This window comes from Sorex fumeus, unplaced genomic scaffold (assembly GCF_029834395.1).
Source record: "Sorex fumeus unplaced genomic scaffold, SorFum_2.1 ptg000098l, whole genome shotgun sequence".
Taxonomy (NCBI): domain Eukaryota; kingdom Metazoa; phylum Chordata; class Mammalia; order Eulipotyphla; family Soricidae; genus Sorex; species Sorex fumeus.
In genome coordinates, this window is record NW_026606155.1 from 55864482 (window position 1) to 55889435 (window position 24954).

At 42.2% G+C, this 24954-nt stretch overlaps 1 protein-coding gene across 1 annotated transcript; it reads right to left on the reverse strand.

The window, feature by feature from the left end:
• Nucleotides 1-15617: 15617 nt before the first annotated feature.
• On the reverse strand, nucleotides 15618-24606 carry PNN (pinin, desmosome associated protein). The gene is made up of 9 exons (XM_056133788.1): nucleotides 24407-24606; nucleotides 23714-23785; nucleotides 22851-22919; nucleotides 22262-22334; nucleotides 21557-21651; nucleotides 21340-21415; nucleotides 19816-19971; nucleotides 19600-19738; nucleotides 15618-18084 (listed from the first exon to the last, which is right to left on the reverse strand). Exons 1-9 carry the CDS (start codon nucleotides 24517-24519, stop codon nucleotides 16670-16672), a joined length of 2208 nt encoding a protein of 735 aa, XP_055989763.1. The 5' UTR covers nucleotides 24520-24606; the 3' UTR covers nucleotides 15618-16669.
• Between the last annotated feature and the right edge of the window lie 348 nt (nucleotides 24607-24954).

Here is a 24954-nt window from a genome sequence, read left to right on the forward strand (position 1 = left end):
TCCCTCTGCCAGTACCTTCATGTGTGCGGAGAGTGGTCTCAGCATGGTGGTGGCTGGTCCTGGAGGTCTCCGGCTGCCATAGCCCTGGCCGGGGCGGGGAGGAAAGCTCAACCCGCTCCCCTCCAAGGGACTCCGGGAAGGAACACCGAGGCGCGGGGGCAGAGACTGCACTGCTCTCGTCCGGGATCTGGATTTTATAGTCTCTGAGTCTTGGCCGCTGATGGGATTACACGGCGCCAGGGGGCCAGGTGGTGGGTGTGACCCCCGCCTACTGGAATTTGGAGGATCTGGGTGGAAGATGCTCGACTCCAATTCGAGTAGGCTTGGAGGTCTCGGCCCCGGAACCCGCGTGGCTTTGTCCCTCTGCCAGTACCTTCAGGTGTGCGGAGAGTGGTCTATAAAATCCAGATCCCGGACGAGAGCAGTGCAGTCTCTGCCCCCGCGCCTCGGTGTTCCTTCCCGGAGTCCCTTGGAGGGGAGCGGGTTGAGCTTTCCTCCCCGCCCCGGCCAGGGCTACGGCAGCCGGAGACCTCCAGGACCAGCCACCACCATGCTGAGACCACTCTCCGCACACCTGAAGGTACTGGCAGAGGGACAAAGCCACGCGGGTTCCGGGGCCGAGACCTCCAAGCCTACTCGAATTGGAGTCGAGCATCTTCCACCCAGATCCTCCAAATTCCAGTAGGCGGGGGTCACACCCACCACCTGGCCCCCTGGCGCCGTGTAATCCCATCAGCGGCCGCGCGACATCTTATTATCTCATTCCTACTTTGGACAAACTTGCAGGCTGTCGAATGTAGCCTGCCCACAGGGCAGAGTCTGGCAAACTCCCCGTGGCCTACCAAATATGCCAAATACCAGTAACAATGATGGGTCTCATTCTCCTAAAGAGCCCTGAATATAATCTCAGGGCTAGGATGAAAGAGACGTTACTGGGGCCTGCTCGAGGCAATGGACGATTAACAGGATGATGAAATGAAATGAAATGATGCTATATTATTGCTCTGGCCCCTGGATGCCAACCTTTCAACAGTGGAATTAATATTATTCAGAAAAATCTCATTTTCCAGGATATACACTACTTGAGAAAAGCCCATGATGAGTCACACACTATTTCAGAGACTGGAAATCTGTGAGTGACCAGGACAAAGTCTTTGCTCTCATGGACTTTGCATGGTAGTGAAGGGAGACAGACAAGTAGTCAAGTTAATGAACAAGATAACTGCAGGAAGTGATAAGTTGTTATGGAAAAAAATGTCTATTTATATAAAGTAGTCAGAGAAGGCACTCTGGAGTGTGTGGTTTGAATTCAGATAGAGGAATAAGACAAAATATTCTTTGCATAAAGAAAAACACAAGTAGGTCACACTTTATTGTCTGCAGTTTCACTACCAAAGACTTAAAGAAGAAATGAAGGATTTATTAAACACATTCTAGTATGTCAGAAACCAGGAGTAAAGGTGGAAACAAACTTGGAATTAATATACAAGAATCATAAAGGCAGTCGGAGAGTGCTAGGAGATGAAATCAGAGGTCTAGTCACACAGTCAAAAGTCCCAGTCACAGGGACTTTTAGCTGTGGACTGAATGTGAGTTTTATTCTAAGTTCAATGGGAAGCCATAGGAAGCTTTAAGGGATGCAATGGCATTATTTGTGCTTTCTTAAAAAAATTATTTTTGTAAGTTGTTCACAATAATTGAATTTGTGCTTTTTTCCTATAACCTTGTCTTTTTCTTGTTGTTGTTAACTCCTACCTATTCTTAACTTCTCTTAGGTTAAATCATTTAGTAATCAGGGCCAGAAAGATAGCTCAAAGGGCTGCTTTGTATGTTTGAGGACTGGATTCAATTTTCCACATCATAAGTTTCCTTAAACATCTCTGAGAGTGATTCTTAAGCAGTGAGTCAGGAATATCCCCCGATAGCACAGTAGTGTGTGTCCCCTCAAAACAAAAAATACACCACTCAATAACCTTTTACCACATGAATAAAATATTACTTACATTAATTAAGAGTTGAATTGATTCCTTTTGAGGACAGAGGTTGGGGCCACACCCAGTGGTGCTCAGTACTGTTGCCTAGCTCTGTGCTCAGAGATCACTTCTGGTAATTTTGAGGGACTATGTAAGATTCTGGAGATCGAACTGGAGCAGTTTTATGAAAAGCAAACACCACTGGGGCTGGAATGATAGTATAGTGGGCAGGGAATTTGTCTCGAACATGGCTGACCCAGATTCGATCTTGGTATCCCATATCAATATGGTCTCTGAGTACCACCAGAAGTAATTCCAGAGTGCAGATAGGAATAACCCCTGAGCATTGCCAAGTGTGACCCCCTCCCCCCGCCCCAAGAAAGAAAGAAAGTAAAAAAGAAAGGCAAACATATTAACCTGTGTATTATTTCTCCAGCCCTTGCCTGGAATTTTGTGTCCCACAAATAATCAAAAATATAAATCTTAACTTTACAGCCATTAGAACCTATGACTAAAGTTGAAGCTCAAGGCCTCATATAATCACTCTACCACTGAACTACACCCCAAACACAACTGCTAACATATTTCTTAACATCTAATTATCATGCTTCTTAAATATTTCATTTTCTAAAAGAAAACATACTTATTTCAGCATTAAGATCCCTTGTGAATAGTCCTTCCTGTCCTTGAGCCTGTACATAATTAGAACCAATGCAAAGGAAGGTGATGACATTCTCACTAGTACATCTATGAGTTGTGCGATTCTGTGACTCAATAAGACAAAGTACAGAGATATTCCTCCAAACTCATGGGAGTGTAATGAATCACAAATCACTGACTTTGGTTTGATTACTATTTTCCATGATCTTTATTGCTACTCCTACCTTTATTCTGCTTCCTCATCAAGAAAGTGCAACTTAAACTTGATAAAACCTGGTAGCCTTGACATAAATTTGGGATTACAGACTAAATGTCATTTCTCACTAAAACTGAGTGATAAAACTATAGAAAGGAGGGGTCAGAGACATAATAATGGATTAAGATGTTTGCTTGCATGTGGCCAACCCTGGTTGGAGTTCTGTCATTTCATGGAACCCTGGGAACCATAGGCATGGGAACTTCCCCCTGATCTTTCTGCAGAAATAAAATAAACTCCAACACTCTATAGTCTGGAGAGAGTACAAAGGTGAAGGCACTTTCTTTGAATGTGACTTGTGTGCTTTAACTCCAGGTACCACATATGGTTATTCAAGCACCTCCAAGAGTGATCCCTAAGCACAGATATAGGAATAAGGTCTGGGCATCACCAGGTGTGGATCCATCTACACTTCCATTCAATGTGTAGAAGGAGTTTTTGTTCAAATATATAAATTTTTAAAGAATAGCTTGGCTGGAGCGATAGCACAGCGGGTAGGGCGTTTGCTTTGCACGCAGCCAACCCGGGTTCGATTCCCAGCATCCCATATGGTCCCCTGAGCACCGCCAGGGGTGGTTCCTGAGCGCAGATCCCGGAGTAACCCCTGTGCATTGCCAGGTGTGACCCAAAAAGCAAAAAAAAAAAATAGCTTCATCAATTTGTTATAAGTATATTGTAGACGTCTAAGTCAGCTTCAGTAATAGAGCGAACTTTAATATATAATTACAATTTCTGTTTATTATAGACACATTGAAAATATTAAATAAATAAAAAGGGCAGAGGAAGTTGGCTTTCATTCTTCAAGCTTACAAACTATCCAGAAATACTTTAACAATGTGACTACACAGAAGAATCTGGGAGTATAGTTTGAGGTGATAAAAATTGTTGAAGAAGAACTTTTGATTTGGAAAAATACTAAAAACTTAAAAATGTGAAAAGAGGGGGATGGAGCAATACCACAGCGGGTAGGGGGTTTGCCTTGCATGCGGTCGACCCGGGTTTGATTCCCAGCATCCCATATGGTCCCCTGAGCACCGCCAGGAGTAATTCCTGAGTGCATGAACCAGGAGTCACTCCTGTGCATCACCGGGTGCGACCCAAAAAGCAAAAAAAAAAAAAAAAAGTGAAAATAAATGAGAGGTGATATTTTAGTTGTTTGGGATTTAAATATTTCAGCTTCTGGTAGATTCCTTAACTATAACTTCACATCAATATAACAAATAGATCATACTTCTCAAATATAAATTTATAAAGTCACACCAACCTCTAAGGATTATTACCATTTTGCATTAGATATACTTAAGGATATTTACCACTGAGTGATGACCAAATAAAATAAACTTACCTATTGGTTTTCAAAATTAAACAACTCCTAAACACTCATTTTTAAACATAACTACATTAGTTAGGGTAAGCTAAGAAGTGTTGTCATAACAACCTACAAAATTTCTGTGACTAAAAGAGCATGGTGTGTTCACAGTGTTCTCCACATGCTTGGGCTGAGCCTCCTGGGAACATCTTGCCACAGACTCAGACTACAGAGTTCAGGCCAGATTAATCTTTCCTAACCCTAGCAGGGTCCAAATCTAGTTACTACTTCTTGGATCATGACAGCATTTGTACATGAGGAAGCTCTAAACTTATAGCTAAGCATTAGGCACTTTGGCCAGGCCCATTTCGATGCCAGGGTAGCACATAGCTTACCACTTTCCCTGGTTCCATCCAGTCCCTCGCCGGGACTCTGCTTTTGAGGATGCTAGGAAGTAAGGGCAGCTGAAGCTTACATCTAGAGAACAGATGCCCAAGAGGAAAATAATACGGAGAGTCACATTACAAAAGCTTAGTATAGTCTGTCTTCTTGTGTCCATACAAAAAAAGACATTGCTCTGAATAAACTATGCAAAGGACTCAAGGAGAAGAGAAAAACAATATTTACAAGTCAACAGAGCACAAAGAAAGAAGTTGCAAATAAACACAGAGGAATGGGAGCACTATGATGGGAACAACTCAATAAGCCTAAACTACCTGAGTCTATGCAGGAAGGACAAAACAATGTTATCCTACACTTGGTGTCCTTCTAGCTAAGATCTGTCATAAAACTTCTATATTATGATTTGTACAAATACTTGTTAGTTCTTGAGTTGAACTTATGGGAAAATATGCAGTACATTGTCTCTCTAATTTCAGTAACAGTTATGACCTCTTTAAATGAGCATTGAACTGTGATTTTTATTTAGGCTTTTAAATATTAGAGAATTGTGACTCTCAGATCTTCTCTGACAACATGTAGAAGTAACTAAGGATTCTATATACATATATGCGTGTATTACTGCCAAATCTTAAGCTTTAACTTTGAGCAGAGTAGAAATGAGACTGTCACCGTCTTATGAAAATTGAGTTTAAGAAGTGAAATGACTAGATAGAAGCCCCACTCCCAGAGTAAAACAAAGTAGGGCTTAGAGACAATCCAAGTTTTTGCAAAAAGAAGTTTTGCATCTGCTTCAACACACAGAATGATTAAGCCATGTGGCCCTACATCAGCACTGTCCAATAGAAATAAAATGAAGTGACACATTCTATTAGCCACATTAAGGAGACCAAAGAAGGGAGAGTTGGGGATCTGGCTCAAGTTGCATATACAGCACATGCCTGGTATGTGGAAGGTCTTGGTTTGATCTCTGATACCACATGGTCACTTCCCCAGCACCCCCAGTGTGGCACCTTAGTGGCTTCCAGGCCTTACCACCTCTGGAGCTCTGGGATGCCCAAGCACTACTGAGTGCCCCCAGCTCCCCAAACAGGTGACATTAACTTTGAGGGTATTTTATTTAATATCTAAAATGTCATAATTTATTTTATTGGTTATATTATCTATTGTTGAAAACATTATCACAAATAATGGCTTCATGCAAATCAATTGATTCATTAATTTTAATTTTGCTTATTTATTTATTTATTTATTTTTATTAGTGAATCACCATGAGGTACAGTTACAAACTTACAAACTTTTGTGTTTGTAAGTTTGTCACTGTAATTTAATTAATCTTTAAATAACAAAGAGCAGAGGCTAGAGAGATGGTACAATGGGTAAGGCCCTTTTTTTCCATGTGGCCAACCTCCATTTTAATCCCCAGCATTGCATATGGCCCCCCCACCCCTGCAAGCATTACCAAGAGTCACCCTAAAAACAGGTAGGGGTAAGCCTGAGCAGTCAGGTAGACCCTCATCATGTACATATATGAGCAGAAAAATGTTATCCATAGTGATAAATGGGAAGAATTGATAATTTTGTGTGATCAGGGAATTGTGTGGTGTTAGTGCACCATTCAAATAAAACCAAAGAATCAGGGCAGTGGAGGGCACAGATTATGTGAATAATACACTGTAATGCTGATCTAGTGTAGACAATGTGTTGAAAGTTTCCACAATTGTCCACACAGTGGGATTTCTGAAAAGAGAGTTTGATACTCTACAGCACTGCACTGTAGCACTGTCCTGTTGTTCATCGATTTGCTTGAGTGGGGACCAGTAACATCTCCATTGTGATACTTGTTGTTACTGTTTTTGGCATATCAAATATGTCATGGGTAGCTTGCCAGGCTTTGCTGTGTTGGCAGGATACTCTCGGTAGCTTGCCGGGCTCTCCAAGAGGGGTGGAGGAATTGAACCCGGGTCGACCAGGCCGGCAGCTTGTAAGGCAAACGCCCTACCCGTTGTGCTATCGCTCCAGTCCTTGATACTCTATAAACTGATTATTTACCACTCCCCTCTAGATGACAAGAGAAGCCAGTTTTCTATAAATCTGATCAACTGCTAATGGTAAGCATGTTATATTATGTTTTTTGTTGACTACAGAGAGGACCAAAAAATGAAATGTGTTGCATGCAAATCTGCTAGCAGTTACAGGATAAAACAGACCTGCAATTCCAAACAATATAGAAAAACATGGAGATTACACAAAGGAGAAACTAATAAAGTATTATCTGTACAATTTATCAGGGTAACTCATTAGCTCAAACTGTAAACAACCCACAGATATCAATGACTTTCCAATAAAAGTTTATTTATTGTTCATACTACTGTATACTTTGAACTGTCTTTAAGGAATTAACCATACCTACATACACTGGAACTCAGCTGCACCTCTGGCCTGGTAGCTACACCATCTGGAACGAAGCTTACACGGTCATTGTGACAGGTAAAGTAAGTCAGTGGGGAATGGGCACCGGTGGAGGGGTGGGTACTCAATCAATGTATAACTGAAACCCAAGCACAAAAATTTGTAAGCCTACAACTGTACCTCATGGTGTTTCACTAATAAAAATTTAAAAAAAAAATTTTTTAAAAATGCATGAATGTCGAACACACACACACACACACACACACACACACACACACACACACACAAGAAAGTCAAAGTACACTTGATGCTACAGGCACGGAACTGTGAGAAATATGTCCACAGCTCCTCCTATATGCAACGGGAAAGGAGAAGATGAGGGAAATTTACTCTTCCTGGCTTCCCAGGAAGATTTTACAGCACTGTCTGACATAAAGGCAACACTTATCTGAATCAAAGGTCTGCCAAAGGAACACTTATGTTAGGATAATTTAAATAATAATTCATAAAATTTTGGGCTGGAGCGATAGCACAGTGGGTAGGGTGTTTGCTTTGCAAGCGGCCAACATGGCCGACCCGAGTTGGATTCCTTCGCCCCTCTTGGAGAGCCCGGAAAGCTACCGAGAGTATCTCACCAGCACGGCGAAGCCTGGCAAGCTACCCTGTGATGTATTCGATATGCCAAACACAGTAACAATTGTCACAATGGAGACGTTACTGGGCCTGTTCGAGCAAATCGATGAACATCGGGAGGACAGTGACAGTGACAGTGAAACAAAAATTTATTCTTGTTCCATATAACCTTTAAATAATAAAGAGCAGAAGTCTGGAGAGATAATCCAAAGGATAAGGCACTCGTGTTGCACTCAGTCAACCCCTGCTCAATTCCCAGCACTGCATATGACCCTTTATAGGACGTTAAGTTCTTCCAAGTCAAGTTCAGGAGGCTTTATCATGCTCAGGGGGAATTTAAAACAAAACAAGAAAAAACAAGAAACATTAGCCACCTTGTTTCACTCAATATCCCTCCAGTGCTTGAACTGGGCAGTGTTAGGGAGCAACATACATTCCCTCATATCTTGTGAAGGCATGTCAAAGTTGAGAGAGAGAGAGAGAGAGAGAGAGAGAGAGAGAGAGAGAGAGAGAGAGAGAGAGAGATGATAGAAAATAATTGGCTGAAATTGGCTGAAAAGTAATTCACGAGTAACCTTTGAGCATCACTGGGTGCGACCCGTAAACAAAATAAAAGTCTGAAGAGCTATATCAGAAAACTGGAGACCAATGAAGTTAAATGGTATAGTTTAAATTGAATTTATACACCCAAGAAACAGTTAAGTTTCATTATGAATATCAGCAGGCTTGGAACCCCAAAAGAGTCAACAGTTCAGTTGGAATTAAAAGGCTGGGGATAAAATATTCTAGGTTCCACCTCTCAGCAGCAGTGAGGCAGGAGGAATTTCCAGTTACTTATAGAAGCTGCCTGTTTTACTCCTGCTTCTCAACGATTGGATAAGGGTAATAAACATTAGGGAGGGCAGTGTGCTATATTCAGTCTTTAAATTCAGATGTTAACCTCATCCTCATATAACCAGAATAATGCTTAAACAAGTGTTTAAGTACTTGTGGTCCCATCAAGTTGGCAAGTGACATTAACCATCATGGGTCTGGAAACATAGCTCAAGGGACTGGAGGCATGTTTTTCTTACAAAAGTCCCAGACTCATTCCCAGGTACTGCATATTCCTTCAAGCATTGCCAGGAGCAATCCTCAAGTATAGAGACAGGGGCAGCCACTGAGGATCACTAACCTGGCCCCAAACCAAACACAAATTAACCATCATGCAGTTGGAGAGATAGTACAGGGGTTAAGGTGCTTGCCTTGTTTGTGGCTGACTCAGGTTCCTTACCTGATACTGCATATAATTCCCCGAGCACAGACAATAGGAAGGAAGGAAGGAAGGAAGGAAGGAAGGGAGGGAGGGAGGGAGGGAGGGAGGGAGGGAGGGAGGGAGGGAATAAAGGAATGAGGAAACGAAGGAATGAACGAAGGAAAATATGGGGAATTTATCCTGAAAAAAAGTTTTTCATAGGACAGTTTTCATACGGCTAATAGGATGTTGAGGGGCTATGCATAATGCTTTGTTCTGATTTTATTTTTTGGGTGACAGTGGTGCTCTCCTGGCTCTACACTCAATGATCACTCCTGGTGAAGCCTGAGGGATTCATCTGGGATGCCGGGATTAAAACTCAAATTGGTTGCATACAAGACAAGTGCCCTATAGCTGTACTATTTCTCTGTCCCTTAAAATATGCATTATTTAGGAAATATACATAGGGAGGGAAAAAGTACTTGGATATGATAAAGATATGTGACAGGTGGCAATGCATGATTGTGAATACTGCCAGTTTTCTAAAGTGGTTATACAAATATACTTTCTCAGGTTGAGAGAGATTATATAGTAGGTAGGGCATTTTTCTTTCACTTTATTAACTTAGATATGATCCCCAGTACCATATTTGGTACTTCAAGAACCCCCACAGGAAGCGATCCCTGAGTACAGAACTAGAAGCACTGAGCACCTACAGGTATGGTCCCCAAAACAACACAAAAGATATACTTCCTCACTAGTATGTTTTCTTTTATCCATTATCCACTATATTTTATTTTTTTGAGGAGACGGATTGGGAGCCACACCCAGCGGAGCTCAGGGATCACTCCTTGTGATGCGCAGGGAATCACATGTGGTGCTAGGGATTGAACCTGGTTCTGCAGCACGCAAGGCAAGTACCCTTCCTGCTCTAGTATCTTTTCAGTCCCTTTACCATAATTTTACTAAATTATTGTAAAGTAACTTGGTATTGTTACTTTAATTATTATGCTAATTGCATTCCATTCTGTACAATCATCAGTCTATTTGACTATATTTGCACAAATATTTAATCTTAGATACTTTATAGTTTCAATTCTGCACCCCACACCATCTTACCAGAAATACTGTAAAAATCTACACTAAAATTGTATTGATCAACTTAGGTGAAACTGACATATTTATAAAAGAGTCTTACAGATTGAGTCAGTATTTTTTTTTCTTATAAAATTTCTGGAAATTAGCATCATTTTTTAAATTTATTTATTTTTAAAATTTTTGAGTTAGTTCACAATATTTAGCTACATTTAATATTCAAACACCCATCCCACCATCATTACACCTTCCCACCACCAAATTCGGGATGTTTCCATCCCAAGCCCCAATCCCTGTCCCAAAACACAACCAAAATAATATATTTCATATTGTCTGTTATGAAGAACTGTTGAACATGCTTACAAAAAAGTTTTCATGTAGGAAACAATGTGTGAAGATTATTCTATTTTGGCAGGAACCATTAAGACATTCTAAAGGATATCACTAACATGTTGTTAAAGTTTGAGTGATGTGAGCTTTGGTGTAAATATATATATATCTGAAAATATGTATTTAAGCATATATATATATTTCCCTTTATGATTTGTTGCCTACTGTCTGAACCCCATCAAATGTGGTGTGGTAATTATGGAGAATGGGACTGTCTTATGATGTGTCGTGCTGCAGCCGTGCAGTCCAGGAATATATTTACTCACCTGTGAGGCTTGGCCCTAGTGTGTGGGAAGTGGCCTTGAGTGTGGCGGTAGTTAGGTTAGGTTGTGGAGTTTTTTGGCTGCCAGAGCTGGGTCCCGTGGGGTGGGGAGGGCTCTCACCCGCCCCCCTTTGGGATACCCAGTGTGAAACAGCCTGGTGCGGACTCCAGTGGCATGGTTATAGGGGCCTCATGTTATGCTCTCTTCTGGGAGAAACAGCCATGGGATCTTAGTATATAGATTCTTTTCTCCTTTTCAGTCTTTCATTTACTATAAATATTTTTAAATGAACTGAGAAATGTTATCTCTTCCTTTTTTCTCTGGAAGTATCTTGACAAAATTGATAATTAACTAAACTGATAATTGAAAATTGACTAATGAAATGATCTGGACCTGAAATTTTTCCTCTGCATTGGGGAAAAGGTTTGAATTACCTTCAGAGGAGCAAAAATAAAACTCAACTGATTTCTCAACAGTGACAACAGAGAGGATATAAAAGACAATAAGATAATTATCTTCAAGTACAGAAGAAAATAACCTAGAATTTTATACTAAGCAAATATGAACTTCAAATATTGTTGGTTACCTAAAGGCCATGTCTGAGCCAGATAAGGAACTCAGTAGTTGTCACTTGCCATGCAAGTTTGAGGCCTAAATTTAATCCCCAGCATCACAAATAAAGTATATGGCTGATTATCACCATTATCAGAATCCAGGACTGGAGAGATCATACAGTAGGGAGGGTGTCTACTGCACATAGCTGACCCAGATTGATACTCAGCATCCTATACCGTTCCCTGAGCATTGCCAGGAGTAATTCCTGAGAGCAGAGCCAGGAGTAAGACATGAGCACTGCCAGGTGAGGCTTCCATAATAGACAAAACATTATCAGGAACCTACAAAGGGTATTATCTTGTAGCTTGTTCACATGGTTGTATCCCTTTGCATTTTTACTATTAATTTATTATTACTGTTTTTGGGCCACATCTGGCAATATTCAGGGCTTACTCCTGGCTCTTCACTCAGGTAATACTCCTCCAGAGCTGAGGGAACAATATTGGGTGCTAAGGATCAAAGCAGATCAGTCACATGCAAAGTCAAGTGCTTTACCTGCTGTACTATCTGGCTCTCAATTAGAAAATCACAATGAGGTTTGATCCAAAGCAACCTGTGGTCCTTCTAGCAAACACCAAGTACTCAGTTAAGTATGGCACCACCACTCCCAAAAGGTTAAGTCCCTTTTAGGACTAGTCTATTTGTAGTCCATCTGTATTTCTAGATTGTAGCATTTTGGAGGGCTGGAGCGATATTACAGTGGGTAGAACATCTGCCTTGAATGCGGCCCGCCCAGGTTTGAATCCTCCACCCGTCTCGGAGAGCCCGGCAAGCTACCGAGAGCATCCCGCCCGCACAGCAAAGCCTGGCAAGCTACCTGTGACTTTTTCGATATGCCAAATACAGTAACAAGTCTCACAATGTTACTGGGCCCCCTCAAGCAAATCAATGAACAATAGGAAGACAGCGACAGTGACAGCATTTTGGAATTCCAACTCAAAGTCTGGGGAATGATTTAACAGCTCTTCCTTTCCATCAATGTTGAACTCAAAATATTTGATTACATGGCTCCTTTGTTCTATACAAGATCTTTATTTAGCCTTTCCAGAATTGTTGTTTGGGGAGAAAATAAAATGGGACCCAATGCTAGGCACTTGTTAAGATATTCTCCTCTCAGATCTTGACCTTCCCATTTTTTTTAAGTAGTCTTTTAGGTTTATCTATGAGTAAGTAGGTCTGATTTAGAAATAGAAATAATGTCTGATTTAGAAATTAGAAATAATGCTTACCTCCATTTCTGGAGTTCTGTCCTATCACTCTTTCCCTCTCATAATCCCCCTGAAATTATCATCAAGATATATCTAGAATTTGATAATCATTCTCACTACTACTACCACCCTGGTCTGTCATTGTACTTCAATTCGTACATTTCTTTTACTATAGTATTTCCTCAGTTGTTTCCATTCTTGGTTCTATTTAGTTTTTCATACCAGTTGAAATTAATCACTTCACCACTCTGTTCAACACACTTTCCATAGGTAAAGGACTGGAAATACAAGTTGAGCCAGTTGCCTCTGAACTTTTCTACTTTTCTTCCTTGATAATCCATCACAATAGTTCCTTAATGTATCTAGGCTTACTCTTTCAAACATATTTGGATATGAAACTGAAATTGGAAAGATCACAAGCCATATTAAGGAGTGCCATAATCCACTCATATGAATATTGTCTGAAAGGCTCAATGTTAGAAATAAGCAATGGGATGTGTGTTTGGGGGGGGGGGGGGAGATCGTGTTCTATGAGTATAAAATAAATTGAAGTACACACACACACACACACACACACACAATGCTGATTGTCAGAACATTTTTTATTTTTTTGCTTTTTGGGTCACACCTGGAGATGCACAGGGGTTACTCCTGGCTCTGCACTCAGGAATTACCCCTGGCAGTGCTCAGGGGACCCTATGGGATGCTGGGAATCGAACTCGGGTCGGCCCCGTGCAAGGCAAACGCCCTACCTGCTGTGCTATCGCTCCAGCCCCAGTCAGAACATTTTGAAAGGGGAAAAAAAAGGCTAATGTTTGTTGAAATTTAAATAACATACTTAAATGGGAATGGGATTTGTATATATATGAGAAAAGGTCATTCGGGTGAGACAAGATACACATAAAAATCTCAAAATACCTCACGATCACTTTTCCCCATATGTTTAGAGTAGAAAGGTTGCAACCTGTACCCATTGGTTTAAAGTACAAAGGTTGACTATGAAAAATGAGCTGGCATCTTAAAAAGGGAACCTAGAGATTACTTCTATTCAAGAATTTCAAAGCAGATTTATAAAAACTTATATGGGGACCGGAGCAATAGTACAGTGGGTAGAGAGTACTTGCCTCGCACAGGTTTGATCCTCGACATCCTGTAGGGATCCCCCAATCACTCCAGACAGATCCCTGAATGCAGAGCATTGAGTCAGCCCTTGAGCATGGCAGGGCGTAGCCCAAAATTAACCCAAAAAATGTTAGGAAGAAATAAATTTGTTAGAACCAAATAGATGCTCAATAGGCTAAGCACGCTTTGAATGTGGGAGGTTCAGGTTTGATCTTTGGCATGAAATAGTCCAAGCATGTTGAGAATAATCCCCAGTGCTTCAGTATCTCTCATTTATTTATAAACTTGCTAACTTCTGTGGTAATATTTAAAAAAAAAAAAACCAAATAAATATTTCTTCAACAATTCCTTCACTAACAATTCCAAGTGAAATAATTTCAGTCTCTGTGCCCAAATAACACAGCACCAGTATTTAATTCCTAACACCACACGGTTGCCTAAGCACTATTGAATGCAAGTCCAAAAAGCCCTCCAATATGGGTGGAATGGGCCAGTACTGTAGAACTTGTTAAAGCAACACACCCTTGGGCCTTTGTACTACTACTTTGTACTGGTTGGCTGAATATTGCAAAAGGGTGCCTAGACCTCCTGAACACCATTGGGAGTAAGAGTATCGGGAGGCCTCTGCCTCCTGGCAGTTACTGGGTCCTCTCTACCCATTTCCAGCTTTATTATAAACACTGTATTATAAACACTAATTTGTACCTCTCTCTTTCCCCGCCTTTAGGAATTCTAACTGAAATTCCTCATGTATCTTTGCAAGTAACCAGTTATCTGCACATAAAAATTCACTTTTAAGAAAAAAAGCAGTCACTGAAAGGCTTTGTGACTGTTCTCACAGTGATTAAAAAATAGAAAAAAAATCAGTCTTTAAAACACAAAAATTAAGATGAGGGTTGGACTGTTAACAGGGGTTGAGGAACTTGCCTAAAATGGGTCTAACCCTAGTTTGAAGCCTAGAACCACATGGTGGACCCTCCCCTGTACCAAGAGTGATCCCTGAAGCAGTCAGGAAAAGCACTCTTGTACTACCTGGTTGGCCTTTAACTCCCTCGAAAACTAAAGTATCAAGGATGTAGCTCAGCAGTAGATTAGAAGGCTAATCTGTAGGATACTGATAAAAATTTTAGATTTAGGATTTTAGGAACTAAATTTATGACCATTCTTTTAGGTGTTTGCCAACTGTCTTCGCTGCCTCCCCCACCATAATGGCACAAGAAAACTGTAATGTGCATAGCTGGGCAAGTAGATGAGAGGCCTGGGGGATGTCCTACATTCAAAGGGACCAGAGTTTGGTCCCTGGCACTGCATGTCTTCCATAACACCAAAGCATCACCAGGTCCTAGCATGCCCAGCCCTTTAAATGCTCTTTGATAAGAGTCCCCTCCAAGGTAGAATTTGCAGTACAAACCAGAGTACAAAATTCCTTAAATGACGCTCAATGAAGATACAATTGGACCAGAGACGCAGGCAGTTATTTTGCTCACTTACTAAATTACTTCAAGAAACCATTAAAAAAATAAATCCATGCATATTTACACAATGTTGAAATTACTTTTTCTTTTCGGGTCACACCTGGCGATGCATAGGGGTTACTCCTGGCAGTGCTCAGGGGACCATATGGGATGCTGGGAATCGAACCTGGGTTGGCTGCGTCCAAGGCAAATGCCCTACCCGCTGTACTATCTCTCCAGCCCCTGAAATTACTTGTTGACACTTTCAGTTACCGGTCAAAGGAAGGGATACTGAATATCCAAAGTCAAACCTAAAGCTACAGTAAATGCTAAATTGTTTTTTTCTTTTTTTTGTGACTGGTTTAAATAACACATTCTCTAATGACTGGGGTGTAATTTCACTGGGCTGGAATACATGCTTTCCAAGTAGAAGTCCCAGAACCAATCCCTGGCACCAGATGGACTTCCAGCAAGGAGCTGGGAGCGAGCAGCACTCCTAGCACTGCCAGGTGTGACCCCCAAAACCAAAAAATAAATTAAAAAAAAAGCGTTCTCTGAACAATGCACCAAAAAGTTAATACAAATCTTAAGCAGTCACAAGTCTAAGCCACATTTATTTGCACATAGTAATGGGCAACAGATACTCCAAATTCATACAAAGTTATAAAACAACAAAGTTAATCACTTGGTACACTTGCGCATTACCTTGCTTACAGATTCAAGTGTAGATGAGTTTCCTTCATTTTGTAAACTTCCATACAATACTTACTTACTTAAACAAATAGTTTTGAAAACACATACTGGCATGTTTCAGTTAGAGCCAACACAAAAGACAAGACCACAAACTTAACCAAATTTAGAAAATACTTTTCTATCTCCCCTAAAAGAAGTGATTATTTTAACAAATGTATATGCTGTATCACACAAGTAACCATGAAAACAAACTTGATGCTTCATCATGAAGGAAATGCTAACCAAAACATCGTTTTAAGTTACCTACCAAATATATGGTTTGAGAAACTTAGATTAGAATAACAAGCTTAAAAAAAATAGCAAATGATTTTAAGGAAAACAAATAATGTTTCCCTCAAAGCTGCAAAGATCTGACTTCGACAACTCAAAATAATTTGTCTAAGGCAAATGAAAGTGAGGAAACCTTCAAAGACATTCTAATTATGTTCAGAATCTAGTGATAAAAGCTGAAAATAATATCAAGAGGTTATTTATTGTACAAGTGTCAACGAGAACATCCCAAAACTAATCAAAGAAATGCACATTTATTTCTACAAAAGCAATGTATGATACAGAATTAGAAGGGGACAGACTTAGATATACCTATTAAAATATACAGATTCTTACTGAAGAGTGTAGAGTATTTAAAAAAGATGACAAGGGATGTTAATCTTTTTTTATTATTATAATTTTTACATATTTTGGAACCTCACATAATTTTGATAAATAACTCTTACAAAATTATGCAAAAAGTACAAGAATGTCTGGTAAACAAACAGTTTGTATTTTCCAAAAGACTTTTTACAACATGCAATTCTTAAGGCAGCATCCTCCTTACAAGGAAAGGTAATCCTTTTACTCATCAAGAAATCTTCTGCTGCAAAGAATAGGCAAAGAAAGCCTGGCTTCTTCCATTAACGCCTTTTGTCTTTCCTGTCTGATTTTCGGTCTCTTTCACTTCTTGAAGATCTTTTGCCTGATCGACTACTCTCTGAAATAGACCTCTTTCTGTCGGATCGGGAATTCTTATCCTTTGATCCTTTTGTATCTCTACTACTACCACCTTTTGAAGATTTGTGACTTCTTTCTAGTCCTGAAGTATCCCTTCTCTTCCGATCCACACTCCTTCTGTGCTTTCTGTCTCTATTATGCCCCCGGCCCCTACTCCGACTTCGACTCTCACTACTACTAGTGCTGCTGCTGCTGCTATCTCTGCTGCTGCTGCCACTTGTACTGGAGCTGCTACTGGAGCTACTTCGACTACTACTACTACCACTGCTCGAACTACTTCCACTGCTGCTACTGGTCGAACTACTACTAGAACTACTACTGCTACTGCTTCGACTTCTACTCTTGCTTGTTTTATTTCTAGCTCGACCTCTACTCCTGCTCCTAGTTTTGGTTTTGCTCTTGCTCTCTGGATGTGCTGTCAAGACTGGCTCTACCGTCACCTCAGCCAGTTTCATTGATTCTACAGGTAACTCTTTCCTCTCAGGTAGTAAGTGCCCTTGCTCCGGAATAACCTGAGGTGGTGGCTGTAAAACAGCTAATGGCAAAGTCTCAGGCTGAGAGACAGGTTGGGGCTGAAGTACTGTTTGGGACTGAGACTGGGGCTGAGATTGAGGCTGAGGCTGAGGCTGAGGTTGAGGTTGAGTTTGGGGCTGGGACTGAGCCAGAGGCTGAGGCTGAGTCTGGGACTGAGCCAAAGGCTCAGGTTGGGGCTCAGATTCTTTCTCTTCTTTGTCCTCAGGCTCAGTTTCCGTTTCCAGAACACTGGAATTCTCTTTCGCAGGAGAAAGAGATTTACATTCTTTATCTGGCTCAACTTCAAATTCCATTTCTGGCTCCAATTCTTTACTAGTTTCATTTTCTGAAGGTTCTACACTTTCAACTTGATTGGTTTCCATTACCTCTTGCTCAGCAATTACATTTTTGACACTCTCCACCATCTCTAGTACATCCATAACTTCTTCAGGCTGACTATCCTGCTGCTTTTCACTTTCCCTTACCTCAGTTTCCTCTTCCATCTTAACCTCCATTTCCTGCTTTTGTTCCTCCTCCTCCTGTTCTTTCTCTGCATCACTATGAATTATACCTATTTCCTTCTCCTCTTCCTCTCCTGCTTCCTCTATTTCTACATCATTGTGCTGATTACCTGTCTCCTCCAACTCTTCCTCTCGCTGAGCCACCTTACCCTCTTCTTGTTCCGCCTTCTGTTCTTCATTACGCACCACCTGATGCTCTTTTTCCTTCATTGATTGTCTTCTAGGCCTAGCCTCCATTTTATTTATTTGTTCTGCAAATTCGATGCGTCTACCTTCAAATAAAGCTAAAGAATAAAAATTCACATTTGTCATATTCACTACAATTAAGGAAATTCAGACACAATTTGACAGCTGGTTACAAAATATCAGTTGATGTAAAAACTCTTCGTAAAAAGAGGTCAAAAGATATGAGAATTATAAACTGACAAAAGACTAATCAAGCTCCACTGGAAAGTTCCATATCAAGATATTAATAAAACTTAGATGAACAGGCTTCAAGGCTTCAGTTATACCACTGACAAGCGAGCAATACAGTCATATATCCAAAACATGGACTCAACATAACAAAAATGAGGGCAAAGCTGCAACCACTGAAATTTTGGGGCGGGAATATGAGAAATTGACACTAGTGGCTGAATTGGTGTTGAAATGTTACATACCTAAAACTCAACCACCAATAACTTTGTAAATCACAATTTAAAAAAAAAAATCTTAAAAAATTTAACAAAGCCATACCACATTTTCTTAACTGCTGAAAAACCGTGGATGATCTTTTGCTGTTTTATGATATTGAATCATGTTTTTTTGTGCCCAAGTAGACAAATCACCTGTCACTAGTGTTTATTTTTTTCATTATTTATTTAGCATTTATATTTGACTAAAACTATCAAACCAAAAAAAAAAAATCACCTAACTCAAATAAAAATGCTGGGCTAGCACAGCGGGTAGGGCGTTTGCCTTACAAGCAGCCAACATGGCCGACCCGATTTCGATTCCTCCACCCCTCTCAGAGAGCCCGGCAAGCTACCGAGAGTATTCGATATGCCAGACACAGTAACAACAAGGTCTCCAATGGAGACATTACTGGGCCCGCTCGAGCAAATCGACGATCAACGGGCGGGCCTTTACCTTTAATAGAGATAGTAAGGTGATTGCCTTGCACGTAGCTGACCTTGGTTTTCCCAAGGCATTTTACATGGTCCCCCGAAAACTGTTAGGTATAGCACAAAAAGTTTATATTAAAGAAAAAATGCAGTGCAGGGAAGATAAGAGGGTAATAAGGTACTTGCCTTTCATGTGGCAAACTAACCGATGTCTGTGTATCACCAGGGATAACTCATTTGAATAAAGAACCAGGAGGAGCCACTGAACATTGAAACGCTTCACCCAAAGCGTGTATATCACCTGCCACCTCCAACAAATGTTTAAGAACATTTCTACATTTTGGGCCCAAGAAAGCACATTGGGTATGGTGCTTGCCTTGTGCACTCAGGTCACCTGGGTTCAATCCCACATATGATCCCCAGAGCCCCGAGAGGAGTGATTCCTAATCATTCCTAATGAAGCCTGAGCTCTGCTAGGTATGGTCCCCAAACAAATGAAACTAAAAATAACCAAAACATTGCTACAAAGTTTTGGGTTCAGTTCCATCAAAAACAAGTGTTCCTATACCACGCACCATTAGTATCTTAAGAATCTGAACCACCAGGTGTGATTCTAAACAAAGCCTGATTATCAAACAAGTGACTATATTAGCTTATCCATCAAGAACACTTCAACAGACCTTCTCACATACTTACCATTCATTTTTCTCTGTGACTCTTCTATTAGTTTTTGGGTAGCTGGACACATTCTTCCAGGAATATAGAATAAATGGGGCTTTGTCTTAGTTCTTATATATTTAATTATTTTGGCATTATGCTCATTCCATTCTTCTTGCTAAAGAAAAGGTAAAAGGTCAGTGCTTTTGTAAACAGGAAAGATCACCAATTTTAGAATTTCAAAACACCACTTACCAGCTGTGCAAGCTCAACCTTCTGTTCCAAAAGCCGCAATTCTGTCTGTTTAGCACGCCTCTCCTCAAATAGTTCTCTCCTCTCATTTTCAACCTGCTTTCTTTCTTCCTCTGCCTGCACTTCAAGTTTCTGTTCAATCTCCTGTCGCCTCTTTTGCTACAGACAAATAACAATTTTGGTTTTTAAGTTACTTACTACACTTTCTAATAATCTGAAACACCATATTTTAACTAAGTTATCTGCATACGTTTCAATTATAATTCAGAATTCCTGTAAATTTAGCACTTGAGGGTAATTCTAATTTTTCAGGAAACGAAGACAAACCCTTTTTGTAAAATCTCAAACTCAAGGCTGCTGATTAGCCATAGTATCAAAAACTATTCTAACACAACTTAAGGGGGGGAAAAATTTTATTTTTTGGGAGGGGCGTGGGGTGGCACACATAGCAGTGATCAGGGCTTACTCCTGACTCTGAGCTCCGGTACCACTTTGTGTAGCTGGGGCACAAGGGACGCTGGAAATCACATCTGGGTTGGTGGTGTATAAGAACCCAACTAACTTTCCCTGTCCCCAGGAAAAATTATTTTATAAACCTAAAAAAGGGGAGGACTGTCTTCCAACTGATTACCTTCCATCCTAATGAAGCTAGTCATACTCATTTAATGTCTTTTCATAAACTACCAACTGCTTCATATTAAATGCTTTTAGTTAACATGTAATAACAGGTTAAAAATATTGCCTATAATAAAGGTTAGAAGCAATTGATTTGATCAACTTCAAAGACACACTTTTTTCTTTGGCAAAACAAAATAGGAAACTAGAAGGTGGAATGTTTTTACTTCTAGAGTGCTGATTAAGTTCTAGAACTTTGGTTTTCCTGAGCCAGAGAGTTGCACTTTACTCAATTAGTTCACAGGAACCTCAAAATAGAATTAGTCAAGTTTTACAAGATTTCTCTTGTCTTTATATTAGACTTGCAAAGGTTCAGAATATATTTTAACTTATTTTTTTAAAAAATGTACAACCGGGGGTATGGTGCCGCCAGCAGGTCACTCTGTACCTGTGAGGAGAGTGCACCAGAGCCTGATGGCGCCTTCAGGCTTCCAGATACCCCAAAATTGCTGCTGTGCCGTTGACCAGACCCCAAAACTTGGGGCAAAGTTTACCAAGAAAGTAAACGGCCAAAAATTAGGTAGTTGTGGAAATCCATCTGCTCCACAGGTAGGGGGAGAGTTTGGGACGGGGGTATACTGAGGTTTTTATTGGGGTGGAGAATGGGCACTGGTGAAGGTGTAGGTGTTTCACTGTATGAAAAATTTAAACCCGAAAGCTTTGTAACTGCTCTCACAGTGATCCAATAAATAAAATTATAAAAAATGGAAAAAAAGAAAAAAAGTAAGGTGGAGTTCATGCCCAATTCAATCAGCTAATCAGTGGCTGAATAGCAGTACTCCTACATAAAAAAAAAAAAAGTACAATCACTTTGACAACTTAAAGGAGGCTAAAGGAAAACTGCATAAATACCCTTTCAGTAGCAACAGTGGATTCCTGTTTAAACTTTTGAAGGGTGCCCATCAACAAGCCAAATATTCGCCGGTTCCTAAGAGAAAAAGAAAATTACATTTCAGTAGGATACACTTAATTCCAAAACTATCATTTTCTATAAGCACTTGAGGAATTTCTTGAAATTGTCTTAAAACTGCATTATTTAACAACACCCAAACCTGAATCAGAAAGATACCTTTGCTTTCCCTTTTCATCCATATTTTGATCCTGGATAAGGTCTCTACGTGTGCGTTCTTTGGAGGTAGCTACAACTGAAGACTGCAAAGCTGGCTGCAAGAGAAAAGAAACAGCAATTTAACACACTGGGTAGTTACTGTTAATGTAGAAAAGTGAAATACTATATACACCCATAAAATGCTATTTCATAAAGTAGAGAGAAAGTAATGTGGAAATCATCTGCCCTACAGGTGGGGGGAGGGTGTGGGGCGGGGGTATTCTAGGGTTTTTGGTGGTGGAGAATGGGCACTGGTGAAGGCACGGGTGTTTCATTGTATGAATGAGACTTAGACCCCAAAGCTTTGTAACTGCTCTCACGGTGATTCAATAAATAAAATTATAAAAAAATGGAAAAAAATGGTATTTCAGTCACAGATGACTTTTCTTGTTCTAAGTCATCTCATGGTACTAAGGAGTAACTCCTGGCATAGTGTTTAAGGGGACCCCAGGCGGTGCTCTGAAATTAAAACCTGGGAACTTCTGTATGCAAAGAATGCTCTACTATTATTCTGAGCAATCTCCCTAGCCCGCAAATTATCTTTTGGGGTGGGGTAGAGCGGAGATGGGCGGAGCTCAGGGATCCATGTGGCACCCTGGTTTGAATTCAGATCAGCTACATGCAGGCAACTGCTTTCCTGTATTATCTCTCTGGATCCCTTATTACCTTCTTAACATCATCATCCTCTGGGTCGCTTTCTTGGCGTGATTCTCTCCGAGTCCGACGCTCCCCACCCAGCCTATCAGGAGAGAAATAACATTAAGTGACCACTAGAGAATTAAGAGCATCAACGGTAAGTGATAACTTTTATAGCATTCGTTTTCAGTCTTAGCCTATCAGTTTCCATCCCATTACACTCCCCTTTAGAAGCAAAGGATAAAAACGCATTATCAAGGCCCAATCCAAGCTATCTGTATTTGCCATGCTGGTTAGGTTTTTCATAAAACTAGAGACCAATAGGGCCCATTCTGTTTTCTTGGTCTGTAAAGACTTTCCATTCCTGAAATTTCATAGTATAGTAAACCAAGGTAAGCAAGTGAAATTTTACAAATATTTCTATAATCATTTAAGAACTGTCATTACCGTCACAAAACGGAGCTATTTCAAATCCCAAGACTCACTGTGTTAAGACTGTACTCAATTCCAATAAAGCTCAATCCTACAATATTTATTATAAACATTCGCCCTCTCAGGAAGGAACGGCACCCATGCCTATCTTCAGAATCTTTCCCCCCCCCCCCCCCCCCCCACGTACCTACTGACTGCCCCTTCAAGGTCTCTCTGTTTGGCTGGGGGTCCTCCTCCACTATCTGAGAATCCACGCCTGCAATGAAATGCCAGGGTAAGTCACTTAAAACTCAAGATGTTATTTCTACTTATTGTGAGTTTAATGCAATTTTTTTTTTTTTTGCTTTTTGGGTCACACCGGCGATGCTCAGGGGTTATTCCTGGCTTTGCACTCAGGAGTCACTTCTGGCGGTGCTCGGGGGACCATATGGGATGCTGGGAATCGAACCTGGGTTGACTGCGTCCAAGGCAAACGCCCTACCTGCTGTGCTATTGCTCCAGCCCCCCCACCCCCAAAATCTTTTGAGGTGCTGAAAAGATAGTACAGTGGAGAAGGCGCTAGCCTTGGAACCGGCCAACTGGGGCTTGATCCCGCATAGGTGGGTTCCTGAGCACTATCAGTAGTAATTTTAATTCGCAGAGTGCAGACGCCAAGAGTAACCCCTGAGCGCAGCCAAGTGTGGCCCAAACCATCCCCAATCTTTTGAATTAAAGCAACCTTTATTATGCACACCCCGCCCACACACCCTAAATCGAGTCACCTTCACTTGGACGCTCACGCCCTGATGCTTCTATCAATTGAAGGGGGGAAACAAAAATCACGCAAGAAGGACGACCCAGGACCGGTGGAATTAGCAATCTCATTCGATCTCTGGTTATGCATATTAATGAGGAACAAGGACTACGGAGGAAATCGCCGCCGCCGGCGGCGGCAGCTTTCGTCTGGGCGCGGGCAGATTTCTAACTCTGGCTCCTCCGTGAGATCTCCCAGATTTGGCACGAAAGCCACCGACGCTTGCCACGTGAGTTCGGGGGCGAAGAACCTCTTACCTCAGCAATAAACTACCACGTCCCCGACCTCCACCAGGACCGGAAAGGGCCAGCAACCTGGCTTGGATGGGCCTGGAAAGAAAAGGAGGAGCGCTGAGCGAGCATCCCCAAGCAGAGGCGCGCGCTCGGGCGAGCCCCGCCGCGGCGCGGCCCCCAGGCACCAACAGCCCGCCAAATTCCCTCAGCGCGGCGGCTTGAAAAATCCCGCGGCCGAGCCGCCGGCCAAGCTCCGCGTCCCCTTTCGCTTCCCCCAGCCCCGCCGTCACGGGACCCACACTCGCGCCAATGCCTCGGTCCACGCCGCACCGGCGCGGCCCCCCAGGCCGCCCGCCCCGAGGCGGCTCGCACGTGGGCGCGGCCGGCCGAGCGCGGCGCCCGCGGCTGCCCAACGGGGAAGGGGCTTTGTGCTGCAGTTCCGGGCCCGCGGGGCCGAGGGCGGGAAGCGGCGGCGCAGCCTCCACACCGGCGTCCCCGGGGCTCGGCTCCCGCCCCGCACCCCGCGACGCCGGCACCGAGGGCACGGGCGGTGGGCCTGGCGACTCCGGCCCGCAGGGACGCCGAGGGGCTACGGCGTCTGCAGGAACAGGCCTACAGGTTCCAATCTTCTCAGAGCGGGTCACCCTCCCCGCCCCCAATTCACCCCAGCCTCCGGGCTCTCCTCTCGGAGCCGGCATATTCCCCTCCGGCCCTCACCTCACATCGTTCGGGTCCCGCCCAGTGAGCTTGCGGATGTTCTCATCCACGTTCTTGAGGCTCTCTTTGGCCTTTTCTAGCTGCTCCTGCAAAGTTCTCACTGCGACCGCCATCTTCTCCCTGCAGCAGGCTTCGAGACTGCTCTACAGGCCGCGCCGGGCTGTGTCGCGCCGCGGGACGAGAGATGAGTGACAGCTGGGCTCAGCCAATGACAATAGGGGTTGTCTTCCGGCTTCGACCACTCAGCAACCGGAAGGGGGGGAAGCTGCGGTCTTTGTGACTCTGGACCAATGAGAAGTCGGCCGGGTGGTCTCCTCCCTCTCCGATTAGCTGCGGGTGGCTAGACTGCAGAGTCTGGGCGGGTTTGAGGGGGCTCAGGGTTTAGGTGAGGGTAGGCTGTGGGCGCCTGCTCCGTACGCGGTGAGACGACTGTTCCACATCTTTTTAACCTGGAGCCTGACGTCATTTTTACTCACCCCTTTAGAGTTGGGAGGCGGGTCTATTCTAGCTCCCGGATAAATGATTAGATTAGGAGAGGGTGTGGCTAT

Bases quoted from the DNA above. Each gene is read 5' to 3' on its own strand.
- PNN (XM_056133788.1), bottom strand. From the start codon at position 24,519: ATGGCGGTCGCAGTGAGAACTTTGCAGGAGCAGCTAGAAAAGGCCAAA. The intron at 23,786-24,406 runs GTGAGGGCCGGA...TTTTCTTTCCAG, and splicing joins CGGGACCCGAACGATGTGAG to GCCCATCCAAGCCAGGTTGC. The intron at 22,920-23,713 runs GTAAGAGGTTCT...ATTTCATTGCAG, and splicing joins CGTGGTAGTTTATTGCTGAG to GCGTGGATTCTCAGATAGTG.